Below are 17,607 nucleotides of genomic sequence, written 5' to 3'. Positions count from 1 at the left end.
TACTGAATCAAACTGCGCTGCTTTGTGGAAACATTGCTAAAGTGGGCCCCTGTGGCCAACTGCTGAGCTCTGCCACCTCTGGCATGGCTCTGTTCCAAAGTTGACTCAGAGCAAATAAACAGAGAATTTTCTTTCAATCCCTCTCGGCTTTTGTAAAGTTATCACATAATTATAAACGCTGTAGTTAAGTAGCAGTTTGTGAGGTTATAGTGTAAGCCTTGTCAGGGTGGGCGCAGAGAGCACTCAAAGCGCACATTGAAGGCTGGATGACCTTAAGTGCTTTTTATATTAACAGTTGACCTCCCTTCAGGCCTGCGTCGTGGGATTTGATCCAATTGGAAGACATGGCCTGTGGGCTGCAAAGAGGTGCACGCCGCTCGTGAAGGAGCATTTTGTCTTTCTTCCCCTCGTGGTAGCAAGCGGCACCCTTCTGGGGAATTCATTAGTGTCTGACATCATCTCACCCAGGCTACAGTGGAAGAAAGCATATCTTTCTGCCCGGGCTCTCCCCTCCCCTTCTTATTTTTTCTTCCACTCTCTCCACTTGCTCACCGCTCTTGCTCGCAGTGAAGCCGTGCTCTTGTGTCTCTCGTCGGGGTATTTTTTTTTCTCATCGTCGTTGTTTATTTTTGCGCGCAGTTTGACGTAAAAGGTAAAAAGACGTGATCTGTTACCCTGCAATGAGGCTTCTTTAGATCAGGAAGTGGGTGGACCCGACAGACAGTGAAGGCAACACCAAACAGCAGCGAGGCAGCTTTCGAGCAAGCCAGTCGCCGGATGAATGAGAGTTTGTGTGGTTGCTTTGGATCGGGTTAGGAGAGGCGTGTGCAACGACCACGGAAATCCACGACAGACACCCACCGCGAAGCTGAAAACAGCGAGAAAATAAGCAGTCTTCGTTTGTGAACCACAGCTCACTGTTGGAGCGCCTCTTTTCCTTACGCGCCTTGTTGGAATTGGTTCTCTCGCACCACCCCCACACCCCTTCCCGGATCACGTTCTTTACCTCTTTTGGGTATTCTGGAGAATATAAGTGGAGGTGGGAAACAACACATTGATCGACCAAAAGGATCTTGTTTCTCTCACTCGTCGTGCGCTAGAGAAAGAAGCTCACGGCACCGCGACACATGGTTCCCTTTGTCCAAAAGGCGCAGTCGCTGAACGGCTTTTTTTGGGAATCCTTCTTCATCACCTTTTGCTTCCACCGCATGGCTGTCCTCGATGCAAACGGAATAGACTTCGTCGCCGGTTGTGTGGATTATACAATTTAAGAAAACCACGAACACAGAATGTGAAACGAGGTCGCATTTGGCAAAAGTACTTGTTTTCATTGCCACATTAAAGGTACGATGGTTGCTTCTTCTTCCATGCTCGGTGCACTATTGTCTGCGTGTTTATTTCTTTTATAAATAGACAGATATATTTCGTGTCGATGCAATATGTGGCATTCATTTTTAGTTATTCCATGTACGTTTTCTTTTGTAGAACTCACCGAAGACGCGCAGACTAACCTGCGCATTCCTAAAAACAATTACTCGAAACGCTCCCCTGTTCAAAACAACGACCGTGTCTTTGCATGTTTGTTAACGAGTGAGTTTATATTTTTTGATGAATTCGAATATACGTGGCGATATTGTCCTCGTGTGCAGCTTTTAATCGGGTGTCGTCCTGCTTTTTAAGACTGTTTAACCAAATCCAGCAGACGCTTTAAAACCGCAATCATCTTTGACAGCAGAAAGTCGCAGTAGAAGCACATTAGAATCTTCGACTTGATGTTGAAACCTTGTATTCCTTTTATTATCTATCTTCAAATCCCATACCCGCAGATTGTATTGGGACGGTAAAAATGTTGGTCGGTGCTGCGCCTCGAAGGCTTTTGGGCTGTCGAGTGGCGGACCAACAGCGCCACCACGTGGGTAAAAACGAAGTGCAGTTTGAAAACGGCATACAGTAGACCACTGGATTTTGTTGACGATATTTGTATCTGTATTTTTGACAAAATTGTGGCACGGCAAGGTTTGGACACTTCCTTTGTTATCCTGAATGCAATTTTTGACAATGTCTAACCTTTTCTAATTGAATTGTATTACTCAGAACCGTAATTATGTGCTGACGTTCGTCCTGCCACTGAAAAAAATTACAGTACAGCCTGGTTGGTCATGTATGTCACAGAATACAAAAACATCAAATGTACCGTGTGCCTTTGTTGGTTGTTGTTGAAAGATTAACAATATGTAAACATATCAGGCTTTGTTTTATTAATTCACTAGATGCTCTGAAATATGATATATATTTTCTGTTTTTTTGTTTTGTAGGTCTCTGATGCCAGCTCCGAGAAATTTTTCAGCACAGCTGCACTTAAAGGTATGCATGTTTTTATTTGATTTGTATATTGTTCTGAAGCAATGTCTGGATGTATAAGCGGAGCCCAGGTGTCTTTCTTGTTTGTTTGTTTTTTTTTTTTACATTGGCATTGCATTGTCGCAGCATCGTGACACCTTCATGGTTATTTATAAATGTAATTTAATAGCACATACACAGACAACTGTTGGCACAATTTGTATCTGAGGATTTTGTCTTGTTGTACATCCAGTATGATATATACCAGTGTTGCAATGCAATTTTTTAAATTTTTTTTTTTTGAGCCGCCTCCAAGGTATGGCAAATGTTCAAAGATGTGTACTATGTGAGTCATGAAAGTTATTCTCAAGGTATAAAACAAGGGCGGGAATGACTTCTATTTATGACCTGGGTGTGCTAACACCACATGTGACCTCATTATCAAGTCACTAATTTGCTGTTAAAGGCAGACTCATTTTCTCTGGCTCAGGGCTAATGGAGGTGTCCCCTCGTGAATGGACATTCCTGTTTAATGTGGTGGTGGATGGGGGGTAGGGCCGAAGGGGACACTTCAATACGAGGGTCATGACCCCTTTACGGCCGTGGCAGAAAGTGGGCCGGTCGCCGCTAATGTGTCCTCGTACCACCCCCTCTAACGGACCTTATTCTCCTGCATTTTTCCTCAGCACCGACTCATTTCCCACATTTTGGCCTTTGATTCCCTCGGGGGATTGATTTGTGGCTTTCATTGGGGTGGGTGTCTCACTGGCTTTGACAGGGAGGCTTCCTTTTGAACGTGCTTCTCCATAGACTGATTTGGTTGCCTTGAAAGGATTAGGGCCTCCTTTGTGCAGCTTAAATCAACAGAGGGCCACCCTCTTTCCCTTTCTATGAAAGGACCAGACCAGGGGAAACAGTACACAAAATCCAAGTATTTTCTGCTGTGTGCTCGTTTCCCCACTCTCTTGGCCCCTATTTCCATTTAAACGTCCCCTTTTAATCATCGCCACCCCGTCCTCCTCCCTCTCCATATGTTAACGCCATTTTGCATCAAGCGAGTAAAAGAATCCAGGTGCAAAGACATGGGGGGGGGGGGGTACCGTCGGTATTTTTATGGTGTTGGAATTAAAAAGGTTGGGAGAGTTTTTGTTGGAGGGGATTACCACCAATTCAAAGGATGTAAATCACAGCACAAATAACACATTCCGATGAAAAATACAAGTTTGCGGCTCATTTGGTAGACAATGAATATCAGTGTTTGGCTGCAGGCCAATACAAGTACTGGTCGTCTTCATTTGTTTGATGCTGATGGTTATGTTCAATACAAAAATGTGCCTTTTCAAAAACAAAAAAAAATACAAATGCCCACAAAACAAAAACAATAGCAGGTGAAGTCAACCAAAACAGAGTACTATCTTTGTTACAGCCTTTTCATTTGAGCTCATCTCTCATCTGCCCTCTTTGAACAAAGTACAGACCCCAAACAACCCTCGCACAAGTGTAATTTTAATGGCATTATAAAAATAATTCCATCAAACGCCATCCTCACCTGTTTCAAATCGTATCCCTCATCTGTTATTTTCATAGCCTCCGACTATGAGAATGTTTTTCATCCATCTAAAGAAGTACTATTCTCTTTTGCCGTCGTCCTAAACTGCATTCTTCAAATGGCAATAAAACCCCCACGGCACCTCACTCTCTCCCTCACCCTAATCACTCTTGCTTCATCGTACACGGAAATGGATTTCAACGGATTTCATTAACTAAGAGTCATTAAATGTAAGCTCTAATTAGCATGGCTGTCAATATCTCTGCAGGTGTACTCTTGCATGTTCATCTGATACTTTTGCTCTACAAGACGTTTGCCTCTGGTCAGGGGGGGGAAGAAAAAAAAAAACAACTCCATAATTTTCAAAGATGTTTGTCTCCTGCCGAGAACACTATCCAGGGATTGACGTCCTGTATACGGATGCCGGTGGTGACACAAAAGCACAGCTTGTGACCACACAAGCCTGCTGACAGATCCATGAAACAATTTAAGCGGTTTCCGAGAAACTGCAAGACTGAATGTGATCACCTGGTCATTTTCCCATCCATCAGGAGGCGTCACAAGGCTCACTCGGCAGCGTTTGTTTTGAGTTCAGCCTGAGTAGTAAGATTAGGATAATACCTTCTTCTTGGCATTACACAATGTGCTTCGTAGACTTTAGAAATATTTTTTTGTTGTTGTAGATTGCTGTGGTTTACAATTGCACCGGATTATACTCGGAATTCTTTCCCTCATTTTCGCCTCTCCCGACGGTAATATAAAGTTAGACATGAGAAATAAAAAGTTCCCTGTTATTGGTGCAGATTAACCTGCAATTTTGCTATCATTTAGTTCCCTGCCAAATGTCCATATATTTCCATGAATTTCCATAAATTAACATTTAATTCTCATGCAGGTTTCCTGCAATGTTACAATCTTCCAACACGTGTATACAATATAGCTACAAGAACCATTTGCCGCACAAGACCGCATGCCACGCGATTATTTCATCATGCAATTTTAGGTTACAAAGACGTCTTTTTGCAAGGTCTCTCAGCTGTGTCTATGGCACGAGTTTGGCGCAGCGTACACACGGTGTAGTGATTCCTCCCCACCCACATCTCCACCTCCACCCGCAGCGCAAAACTGATTTCACAGCGCTTTACTGGAGTTAATGCGAAAATGAAGCGAGTGTCGCAGCGGCGACGCCAGCGTGAAGAGTGCCATCGGTGAAGTGTGTCGGGCTTGAGTGTTACTGTCACTAGGGGAGAGAGTGATGTGCGATGTGGAAGGTGTAATTTGCAGCGCTGATGGCATTGTTTAAAAAAAAATAGCCAAAAGAGAAAAGCAGGGGTGAACTTATGTGGCAGATATCAGAGCTGAAGAGCTCCCTGGATTGTCATGGAGAGCTCTGCAGGCTGCAAAATGGCCTGCGAGTATATTGCTTGGGTGTTGAAGGCTCTTGTGTGTGTCTCTTTCTCTCTCTCTCTCTCTCTTTCACGCGCAAGCGCCTCGTCATTCTCTCTGTTTCATGAGAATGAGGTGGGTGATTGATCTGTATGTACTTCATGCCTGGGCAGCCACCTGCTGTAATCTCAAGTGATATAGAGAGCAGCAATCACACTGAAAATCACTTCGCCGCCTCTGGAAGGCATTCGCTTGACTGGAAAGAGAAGGTTGGCCTTTCACAGCTCTAGTGTCGCTTTATCGCCCCCCCCCCCCCCCACTCCTCCCTCCCCCATTCACTGCCCTCACGCCGACCTCACGCTGACCTTCGGCGTCTGTGCGGTATGGGTGTCAAGAAGTCAGCGCTGTTCGTGGAACTTGACCTGATGTGCAGTGGAAAGATGACCTGGCTACCATTTGCCTTTTGGGCCTTCTGAGGGATGGCTGCAGTCAAGGACAATCTCTTTTTACCCCCCCTGCCTGGGGCTTGGAGGTCACCAGGAGGTCACCGCCTCCTCCATCTTACATATCTAACAATCGCAACAAAGCATTCCTCTTGCCGCGACTGGACCAGAACTTCAGTTGTGTTTCGACTGCAGCAATCCAGAACAAAAGTTATCCCATCCATGGTAATTTTTCTATTGAGAACGTTTCGAATGAAGCTGGTCGTGTACAAGAAGAAGGAAGCGATAGATGGGATAGCGCTCAGTAATCTCTGATGGGATCGGGGTTCTTTCATATGAATTCCATGTAGGTCGTATTTATTTTAGTTTGTTGTTCATGAGCCCTGCGATTGGCTGGCAACCGGTTCAGGGTGTCCACCCCGCCGACTGCCCGAAGACAGCTGGGATAGGCTCCAGCACGCCCTGTGACCCTTGTGAGGATAAAGCGGATCAGAAAATGGATGGTGGATGGATGGATGTTATCGCATGATTGGATTTGGTAAAAACGGCTTGTATAATACTGCCTGATATTTTGAATGCTATTTATTTACACACCGGATATTTGCGGTGCATTTTATTTCTGTTTGTCTTTTAGTCATTTCACACCGTATCTATAGAGATTTCTTTCCACATGCAGTTGCACTGTTGTTGCAGCAGTACATGCTTCTGCCTTTTGTGCAGATGCTGCAGGGCAGATTCCCCAATACCCAGCCATTGCCAGTCCCAGGTCTAGATAAAAGTTGAGGATGTCGCATCCTCAAGAAGAACATCCAGTTTAAAAACTGACTTTGTACCCTCAACCTCAGAACTGTGAGGCAGACCTGCTAACCATAACGCAATAAAACCCAACTGTTTGCTTCTGGATCAGACAGGAAATTAGAACCCTGACGTGAAAGAATCAGCGAAGAAAAAGCTCAGCAGAGATGTCGAAAGACAGCTAAAATATTGAGTTGAAATATGTTGCTCGTTGATGTATCTTGTTGTATGTTCCTCAAGGTGCACGATTCTTCGGAAAGTGGAAAGCAAACCGTCGCTCTCCCTGTTGTTACACGGCCACTCTGTTCAGTCATCTGCTAAATTTGAAGCCGGCGGTCTCGTTGTTGTCCACTTGACTGAAATTTGTTGACAGAAGATTCCGTTTAGGGCGGCATGCAGAGCCAGTCTGTTGCGCTTTGCCTGTGGCCTTCAGCAGTACAAAGAGGTCATTCAGAGTGTGTTCCCCCAAGCCCAGAGGTTAGAGACTAACTAAATCCATCCATCTTAATGCATTTATTTCAGCACCAGCAGAGCTGCAAGGGAGTCTGTGTAAACATTCTCTATTTCCGACATGCCACGGTAAACCCAAAGAGCCTGGAATCCATCAGGTTGAAATTAAAGGTCTACATCTCAAACACAAACATTTAAATGGGCTGCACTCCAGAGATCAAAGTCAAAGGCCTTATTACCCCCCCCCCCCCCCCCCCCCCCCCGCTCCCGCCGTGTCTCTCGTCTTATTTGCTTGCTAGTTAGGCTTGAATGGGCAGCAACTGTATGGTATATACGAGGACAAATCTCTCGCATACTTTTTGGGTTGTTCTAGGTCAAGTAAAAGTTGTTAAAAGTGTTTGCAAGTGTATGCAAGTAAAGTGATGCCTTACATTACAATTGCCCCAACTAGTGAGTTTTTCCAATTTAGGAGCTACATTTGGTCACATTTTTTGTGCTGTACCACTGTATGACTATTTAAGAAGCTAGTGAAGTTGTTGACGCACAACTAAGTGGCAAGACTGCTTTTTTTTACTTTTTAATGAGCAAAAAAATAGTGTCATATCTCAACTTTACTGTCAAATATGCTCTAAGTGCAACATACAGCACAGATGAAATTTGTTTCCTCTCAATCACAGTGCAACCACGGAAGAGAGAGGAGCCGCTGCGGGTACCCGCGCCGCCATCAACAGAACAGTTAACATAAAATGACTAAATAATACAACACAACACTTAAGACACAGACAGTCATGCAATCTTAACCACTTTTTCTGCAAACACTTTGTTGTTTGAAGCAGTTATAGATAAAAGAGGAGAGGATCAAAGTGTCTTTTCACTAGTGGATCAGAGACATAATGCTGAAAATGTGCAGATGTCTGCGACAAGCAAAGTTTAAAAGCAAACAAGAAGCTGTAGCATCCATTGACGAAAAAAGAGATTGGCTCATATCTCCTGTCCCCCATGTAAATCCGCTTCAATTCCAAGCGGCGACTGCCAGTTCCACATACGCATCTGCGATGATGCTCCTTTCTTCTCATCGTCGGCACCACAAACGATCCACCCGGTGCGCACTGTCCAACAGCACCGACATTTCCACTGAACAAAACGGGGCTGTGAAAAATGCTGCCCATTACAGGTGCAAAAAAACGGCCAGGGCTGTCGAGGCACCGACAGTCAAATGGCACCGATATTCTCCCAATCAAAATCAGTGCTGGTACACGCGTGCTGCAGAGAAGGCGCAATCACCAAGCACAGATTCTTCTCCTTTGACGAATGTCGCGGCCCAAAAAAATGCTGAAAACAGTCCACATTAGGTCGTAACAACAAACACCATGTGACAAAACAAAACACAAAAACAACAAAGAAAACAACAAAAAGCAAGGCTCTTGAAGAGCACTTGCCGACCGCGGCCTCCTCGGTCGCCATCACAAAAAAAATAAATACATAAAACTGAAGAACATGCTACATTACGTTGTGCAGCATATATCCAATGGACACTTTTTCACGTACATGAGCATGATTGATGCTAAAGTTGCATCATAATATAGCTGAAGAGATTGGATAGTTTTCCATGGACAAAAATTTAGGTTTCTTTTGTGCAATGTATTTCTTGTCTTTTCTTGCATGCTATTTTTTTGGTCTTATATCCATTATTGCTGCTGAAAGAATGCATCTCTCGTCATTGAAGGACTATTATAGATTATCTAAATTTATCTTGATGTTGAGTTTTTAATGACAGATTGAGCACTTTGTTTATTATTATTATTATTATTATTAGTGCGACTCAGTGGTCGATTGCTGAGCGTGTTGGCCTCACAGTGCAGAGGTGCAGGGTTCGATTTCGGCTTCGGCCTTCCTGTGTGGAGTTTGCATGTTTTCCCCGTGCCTGCCTGGTTTTTCTCCGGGTACTCCGGTTTCCTCCTACGTTCCAAAAACATGCATGGCAAGTTAATAAAACACTCCGCTGCAGAAACTGCCGTGTGAACGCAAGTGGGGCTGCACCGACGCTGTGCCGGTGCAGACACGCTCAGCGGCTTTGTACGTGTGAATGCTACACAATTTGCTGCGGTGCAAAATATATCGCAACAAAATAAATCGGTGCAGCGCCGGAGCAAATGTGTGCCGTGTGAACACCCCTTAAACGTCTGGTTATTCAGCTACAAACATGAGATGCGCCTTTCATAATGAGGCAGTTGGACACCGTTGTAAAGTTCTAACTCCAAAAGACATTAATTACCACATTGTTAAATTGCCAATCCAAACCGTGCATTATTCTTTTGAGAGATGCAGAACGATTTTCCTTCGACTCTCATGGAAAATGTCAATATATGGAAGGGTGACAATTTTAGGTGATGGATTGTCACAGTGGGGGTGATGGAGATGCACGGTGTGTGATGGAAGAAAGGCCTGTGGAACTGTACAAATGGAAAGTACGTCTCCCCTGGCCCCAAGAGAAATCCTCCCCATCAGCATCACCAGTGACCATTGATCCAAAGCGACGTCAGCCACTCTCCTGCCAACTGTGCCGCATTAACAGGGTCAGAACACGACGCACATACACACACGCTCATGCACACGCCACTCTTCGAGAGGCAGGCATTCCCAGTGCTCGTTGTTGGTGTGTTCAGGCCAATTATGCCTGTGTCAGTCTTAAGTCCCGGCGGCAGAGGTGACATTGCCAAAGAGGGAAAGAGAGCAAGACCTCCTTAATGAGACCTCATGGTGGCTCACACGTGTATGCACATGAGTGTGTGCGTGCATAACAGTCGGACTTCTGGTCTCCAGTGATCCTACATTCAGTCCTAATCTGTCATGCGTGTCCGTGTTTGTCTTTTTCCCCTTGTCAAGGTCTTCAGCCCCCAGCCATTTACCAATTACCGCACTCCTGATTTTTCGTCTTACGTTGGTAAAACGTGAGCGCTGTTGCCTCATGATGCCACTTCTGTCAGGAGTATTTGGGTCTTGCTGAAAGATGTCTGGGCTTCATCACAAAAAAAAAAACTGTTCCGGATTTTTGAGTTTGAGTTCTGAACAGTCAAAAAAATCAATAAAACAACTCGTAAACTCATATCCAGTGGTCAGTAATTGATCACATCAGAACGATCACGGTGCCTTATAAATATCAATATCTGTGCCAGAGTGGTCCAATAGCACTTGTTTCAGATTGTTCTTTTTTCCGATACTAAATACTCGATACTCTCTCGAACAAGTAAAAACCATGCTCTTTAGTGTTGAACTTAATTGCCGCTTCCGTATTCCACAGTTGAGATTTCTGCCTCAAGAAACATAATTAAATGATGAACGCGTTGACCGTAATCCCCAACAGGCACTGAGAAAAGTGCACCAAAATGCACTTGAGTGATCTCTCCGTTTGAAAAGCTTTTAAAGAAGAGGTCGAAATAAAGAGCCTTTTCTGTTTTCCCGTCAGCCTCCGCGGACACGGAAGAGGGTCACAGTGCTGTGAAAGTGAAAGTGTAAACATCCGCCTTTTCAAGAGACAAAGAAGCCGAGAGAGAAAAGAGCACAAGGGCTCTGATCAGGATTGATGAAAGCAAGGATTTAATTGCTCCCACAAGAAAAGGGGCTATCTTTTCTTCCCTTCGCCATCCCACCCTCCTCTCCTTGTGCTCTCTGTGGTTCTCATAAATATGCAGGACAGAAATAAAGCTCTGATGAGCCGCAGGGCGGATTAGAGAGAACTGCAGAGCAAGGATGGTGGTTTGTTAGCAGGACTTCACAGATCCTTTGCATGTGTTTCTGCTCTGTACATTTGCCTCAACTCACATTTTTCATTATATTTCCACTGGCTACTATTACATACACACCCGGAGTGCTAGAAGTTGTGATAGGGGCTACCAGGGCGACGGGGGCAACATTGCCTCCTGTGTTTGATGTGTTCTCAAGCTGGAGTGAGATACGGGTGGAGATAAGTTGTCATGTGTTGAGTGATCATCAAGGTAAATGTCGAAAGATGTTCATTTTTTTAAAGCAAATAGTTTTTTCTTCATTGACTTCTTTCCTGGCGTGAAGCCACATTTCTTCCGTAAGCCTGCCCAAACTCATCAATGTCCGTCCGGCTGTCACCATCTGCTAGAGATTAAGCTGCTCCTGGTGGGAGCTATTTGATTTCAGGGTTTCAGCATCAACTGTCGGGCTTGACTGTAAACACTTGTAGGAAAAAAAAGAAGAAAATCCCAGAAGGGATTGCATTTGCGGGCGTTTCAAGCCAAAAGCAAACAGTCAGTTGTGTCTTTACACGCTGTATGTTTTGTGGAGCCGTCAGCATATTGAGACCGGGGGGTTGTGCTGGAGCATTTAATCCGGAAAGCCACGTTTGGAAGCGTTTTCCCTAAACTCTGCTCAGTCAGTGTGCCGTGTGGTTTTTGTGATGGAGGAATCCTCGAGCCGTGCCTGACACCAGCCAGCTTGTCTGAGCCCCGTGTTCTCTCTGGATAGGAGGCCGTGGACAGAGGCTGCATTGTTCCAGTAACCTAAACCTCGACCAGCCGCTGCCCAAAGGGGGATATCAAGTTGTGTTCGCCCCACAATTCCACAATCCTCACTTAATCTCCGAGGCTTGACAAAAAAGCAGGGAGGCAGCTGACTGTTGAGATGGCAGGGCAGTTCAAATAAACAGCTCAAATCCTAAACAGCTTCCCTGAATCTTATCCCCCACCAGCCCACCCCAAGCCTGAAAAACTAATGCAGCTCCAAAGCCACGACTCGTCACACTCGGGTCTGCCAACAGCCCTTAGCTAATTTGAGGTGTTATTCTGTAAAGAACGTTGGTGTAGCCTTCCTGAGGGTTCCGCTCAGAGAAAACAATCTGAGAGGAGCGAGGAAGGCCTCAAAAGTATGAAAAGGAACGATAGACGGGTGTTCAAAGTTTTTACGCAGTGTGTCTTGCTAATCCAAAGGCCGTGAAACTTGACCAAGGGGGGTAATGGGACAGCACTTGACATGCTCACAAACACATGCACAAAAACGCATCAGCTTCTGCTGCTGCTGCTACTGAAGACTTAAGAAGCGAAAAGGCTACATGCAAACTGATACTATGCAAGATTTTTGGATATTTGATCCCTGGCTTTCATGCTATTAGCACTCTGGTATGAATTGCTCTTCGAATCGACACGGGCAGTAAATCTAATCCTCGCGAGCCGCTTCAATGTGTGGTGTGGATGTGTAAAACCAGTTGGCTCCATTTGAAAGCCAATGAAAGAAGCCTGAGATTGATGACTCTCTGGGGACACATTTCTCTTTTTCCAACCTTCCAAATGCTTTTCTCCCCGGCGATATCACAGCGGTGTCAGCGTGTCGGCTCAAGCTGTCACTCAACGTATTGCTGCAAGCCTCACACTCACTCTGCCTGATGGCTCACGAGAGGCTAGAAGGAGGAGCGAGAGAGCAGGGTGGAGGGAGAAAGGAGGCATTTTCTACATTCAACACTCGAGATTAACAGTGTCTCGACACCCTGTACTGACATTGGAGACTCAAAAGAACAAAAAAAATTGGAACCAAGGCCGCTTATTGCCTGAGAAGAAACAGCTGCACAATTAGCCGTCCTTTCCTGACCAATGGGCTGGTATGGTCAATAACTCATTCACTCCCAAAGACGTTTTTAAACGTCTTTCAGACTTGGTCCAGAATTGGCTAGTACTGAATGAGTTAAGCAGAACCAGATAGATGAAATAGTCCTGCTGTCCTTGCACCACAGCCAAAGGTGGCACCGGACCTGTTGGCTGGTATTGTTTTCTATTCATGCTTGTTTGTTAAAGGATGAGAGAAAAAGACGTGAATGTAAATGCGACATGGGCATGTCTTGTGTTTAACCTTCGTTGGCTCAACAGGCGTCAGGCCTACGTCATGACACACAGCGACTGTAGTGACCAATAGGAATCACATTAGTGTGCGTCGGTGGGAAATGATTGAGTTGTAACTGGCATGCGGCTGGGAGTTTCAATACTTGGAAAAGTACCACACAGACATGGTTGAAGCACTAGTCAGTGACACGTTGAAAGCTTGTGTCAAGTCTGGCGAAGTTCCAAATTAGACCCCGTCACACATACTTGTCACTTCTCATCATTGTTGTCAGAAATGTCATCACATGGCGTATGTACATACGACATGCCCAGAGTCAAATCGTGCGAGACAGCTGTAACGTCTCTGAGTATACATTTACAGCAGCAATGTTTGCAAGCTATTTGCAAATGGTCAGCGTTGGGTCCTTGTTACATGCCAGTGTTATTTCAACACCGGAGGATAACTGCGTTAGATCCCTTAGTTGTGGTTGACGAGTGGTCCCTGGACGCCTCACACTGCGGGCGTACGTTTATTTTCATGTCCTCCAGTGCATCCACTCATTGGGGTGATAACCTGTGGCAACTTGCCTGTCATCGAGAACCGGCAATTCCTTCCATGACTGTATGGGACTCAATATAAAAGCCTCGTCATTGTAGTGCCATAGGAAAAGTGCACAAAAATTTGGTGTCACCTGCCATAACACAACACTTGCATTTGTCACATATAGTAAATTCGCTGTAAAATGCAGCCCAGAATAAAGACATGCATTCGAGATTGAGATTTGAATTCAGTTCCTTGCTCTATTATCCATACATTTGAAAGAAAGGTTTCGGCACCACTGGCTAAACGGAAGACCATTTGCTAGGCTTCCTCGCTCCATAAAGGGACTGCGTAATGGTCAAGCAAGGGTCCTACATTTGCTTTTCACTCTTCACATATTGAAAAGGTGGATTTGTGCCTTATTTTAAAGAACAAGAAAGGCTTTCTTGTCCGTAACAGAATTCTGTCGCAGTTATTTTTTTTTCTTGCCAGTCTAGTAGTTTTCAGCAAATACTATACGGTTGCGCACCATTTCTTACGTACTTAAACTGTGTTTGTGTTAATAGCAGCTAAATGTTCTCAAACATTTGCCAACAGTCACCAAATTCGGCTGGAAGGTTGTGAACTCGCATTTGATATTGAAGAGCTTGGCCTGGAGACCCCAACTTAGCGCCATCAAAGATCTCTGTGATGAACTTGGAGAGTGAGAGAGAGGAAGAATTTGAAGTGAAAGAGGAAGCTCTCTCTTCAATGTCTGGCACACTCCTAAATTATCTCAAAATTTATTGCTCTTACGAGTTCAGTTATTGTGTTGAGGAATGGCCAGTTGTTCGTTGTTTCGGGTATCTCCATATCATATTCTCTTGAAAGGGTTTCAACGAGAGGATTTGGAAATGGGACACTCACTCCAACCTCATGTGCACATAAAGATACTGCTGGGGCAACCATGAAAGCCACGGTCAACAAGCGGCAGATTTTCCAACTGCTGCGGACAGAAGCCATCGCCGAACACAGCAGCTGTAGTCAGGGCTACTGTGGGTGGAAGAGTATCGCTGTTGCCGTGAACGACTTCATTTTGATTTAGAGAGAAGACAGAGCACACTTGCCTCTACGAAACCTCTATGAATAAATGACTAAAGGAAGGATACTCCGGATGAAAATCTGGACTGTGACATTTGAATGTCTTCAATATGTTTTTTTCATAGCAGAAGTATGTATATTGATTGTTGTCTGTGGTAAGAAAACGACTGCCCTGCAGTCTTGGACATACAGGTATACTGTAAGAGGAGCTCAGAACATTTTATTGAGTCTAGTCTATCTTTGAAGTGGTTCATGTCACCGTATGGTAGTGGTTCTCAATTATTTGTCATGCCACCCCTAGGAAGAGCAAAACATCTTGCGCCCCCATCCCCCCGCACAACTATAAGTAGTATCATTTGTCTATAAACTTGTAAAAGTACACCTTTGCATCACACTGTATCCTTATTAACGTATAAGAGAATAAAAAAGAAAGAAATACGGACCAACTTACAACAAAGAATAACTGGAACAGAAAACATTTAAAGTGCATCTAAAATTCAAAAATTACATTAAATCCTTAATTTAACGATAAATTATTCAGAAAGAATTCCAGAATTTATCATAAATGACCCCAACTCTTTGCAAGACCAAGTACCGTATTTTCCTCACTCTAAGGCGCTTTGGAGTATAAGGCGCACCTTCAATGAATGGCCCATATAAAATCTGTTTTCATATATCGGGCACACCGTATTATAAGGCACATAATAGAAGTTACAACAGTGGCTGCGGTTGCGTTATGCATCCACCAGATGGTGCTACGCTAGAGGCAACATAGTACAACAGCTTTATTTATATAGAGCTTTCACAACCACTGAATCTGTAACAAAGCACTTTACAGAACATTTCAAACACTACGTCCAAGAAATCAGAATGCTGATCCATATATAAGGTGCATCGGATTATAAGGCACACTGTCGGCATTTGAAAAAATGGAATGCTTCTTGGTGTGCCTTATAGTGCAGAAAATACGATAATTGATTTTCAGTTTTTTTACTTTGCCTGCCAACAAATGAATACTAATCAAAACATAACCTCTCACCTTATGGAATTGCCTTTCACAGCTGTAAGTATGGACACCTTTTGCTCAATCATCACTCATTATAACAGTGGTTTGTGTTACTATGAGCCAATATCAGCAATCTGTGATATCCTCACTGAAAGACTGTGCATGCCAGACGCTCCCAAGCGGAATATTTGGCTTACTCCCTCTCCATCACCCCTGTCCCCCCAAATATTTTTTTCGGTTGAACTTCCCCCTCCTACCCGATCTTAGCCACCTCTGGGAGTCGAATACTAATAAAACATCTCGACTCCAAGACCCTACACATAGCGGGATGTCCAAGCTGTGTAATCCAATACGCCTGCCAGCTCGAGCATTAGAGAGTTGCTGACATGATAGCAAGTCTGTGAGGGCCAGCAGGGGAGCATCCATCATTGCCACACCTCAGTGACATGGACCCCATTTCTGGGGCATTTCTACTATGCCTGTGCGCTGAGAATGTAATGCAGCGACACATTGGAGAAGTGCGTTGCCCTCAAAACAGCTAATGCTGTTAAAGGCTTCTGAGATAAGGAAGAAGGGGATAAGGGGCTAATAGTCTGGATATTCCCCGGAGGTTTTGGCTATGAGATCAGGGAGAAAGCTTCTGCCGATAATGTTACTGACACAGGATTTCAGCTTCTCTGGGAGCTGATATCACCGAGCATGAGTGCATCGTTTAGCCACTCCGTTGCAAATATAAACTGTCGTAGCTTTTAGCATGACAAGGCAACATAGTAATGAATCACTTTCAAACTTGACATGCTCGTAAAAGCCGCAAAGTGGGTCTAAATTTAAGGAAATGAATGCCTCAGTTGATATGCGGATTTGGGTGACACGGACGCTCCCCACTTTGGGCACCAGAGAGGAGTATTATAACATCAGGGGTCTCAAAACAGCTTCAAATCACAGCAACATGGGAGCTGAGCTCGGCTGTCATCCACTAATATGAACTCCTGGGGATTCCACTCAGCTGGCATTCAGTATTCATGCAAAGGGTTTTTAATGGTATGTTTACGCAACCAAATGGTAATTCACAATTATGTTTCTTGGTCTTTCTGAGATGCTCTCAATTGACACTTGTTTCCACAGACCTGCATAAATGCTGCGATATGCAACTATAGTTTCCAACGCTTTTTGGAGAAAGAACCCGTGTGTTTATCTACTAGGAAAACTGTCTTTTGTATATCATTTGTCAAATGTGAGTAATGCCACACTGCTGGACTTTTCCGAACAATCTGTTATTGTTTATATTTATGTACTGCGTTTACACATGCCCGGAATGAAGTAATATGTTTTTAAAGGCAAGGGGTAATGAAAAAAAGCAGAACTTGGAATTGCAGCAGCAGCCACCGGACATTGTGGCGCACAATCGAGTTCTGTGCCAACATAACAAGCCGTATGAGGGCCCAACACATACTTTTATTCACAATCTGAATACCCACTATGATATGATCACGTTAATCATTCACTTTTGTCTCGGCACACACCCAGATGTACACACAGCTCCTTCTCTGTGCTCCTCGTTGCTAGGACAATCGTTCCATATTTTTCCTGTAAGTCAGTCCAACTTAGATCTCTTCATTAGATAGTTGAGCAAAATTTAAGAAAGTATCTGTAATTTATTTTAATCAGCATTTTCCTTTAACCATGGAAATGTGGGAAATTACAAAGACTTCTGTATTGTCAGTTACAAAAACTTCCACTTACGAGCACTTTGAATAATCCTACGAAGTGAACCAAAATGGTCAAACTTCTGTGAATACATACAGCGTGCAGAGTTATGCAAATTAGTTTGGCTGATTTGCACATGCAAGGATACGAGTGAGATCAGCACCTGACAGAAATTAGCACCTGCTTGTTATTGTCCTCAACTGTGTGGGAAAGAGTTTTGGTTCTGACATTAATGCAACTTCAGACTTCACTAAGAACTAATAAACAAAGGCCAATCCCTCACCAAGGAGACCCTGGAGGCCATATGCTGCCGTCTAAACCTCTGTCAGGACTTGCAATTGAACCGTATTATGGTGTCAAACACAATATGGAACTAGTTTGCCATGTAAATGGTTTCCAGACAAAGCCCCAAAATGTTTATAAAAACATTCTGCATAACAGGGGATTTGGACCGTAGTCATTATTTCCCTGCC

General features: G+C 44.2%; 1 protein-coding gene across 13 annotated transcripts in view; it reads left to right on the top strand.

The window, feature by feature from the left end:
- Positions 1 to 17,607, top strand: part of auts2a (activator of transcription and developmental regulator AUTS2 a) — a 299,562-nt gene that overhangs the window by 258,847 nt on the left and 23,108 nt on the right. For all 13 annotated transcript variants that reach the window (XM_052047726.1, XM_052047727.1, XM_052047733.1 and 10 more), the window contains one exon: positions 2,316 to 2,364. In XM_052047726.1, coding sequence (XP_051903686.1) covers positions 2,316 to 2,364 — 49 coding nt within the window. The remainder of the gene's footprint in view (positions 1 to 2,315; positions 2,365 to 17,607) is intronic.

This window comes from Hippocampus zosterae, chromosome 16 (genome assembly GCF_025434085.1).
Source record: "Hippocampus zosterae strain Florida chromosome 16, ASM2543408v3, whole genome shotgun sequence".
NCBI classification, from domain to species: Eukaryota; Metazoa; Chordata; class Actinopteri; order Syngnathiformes; family Syngnathidae; genus Hippocampus; species Hippocampus zosterae.
Note: the sequence above shows the minus strand (reverse complement) of the source record. Positions and strands in the feature narration are given on the sequence as shown.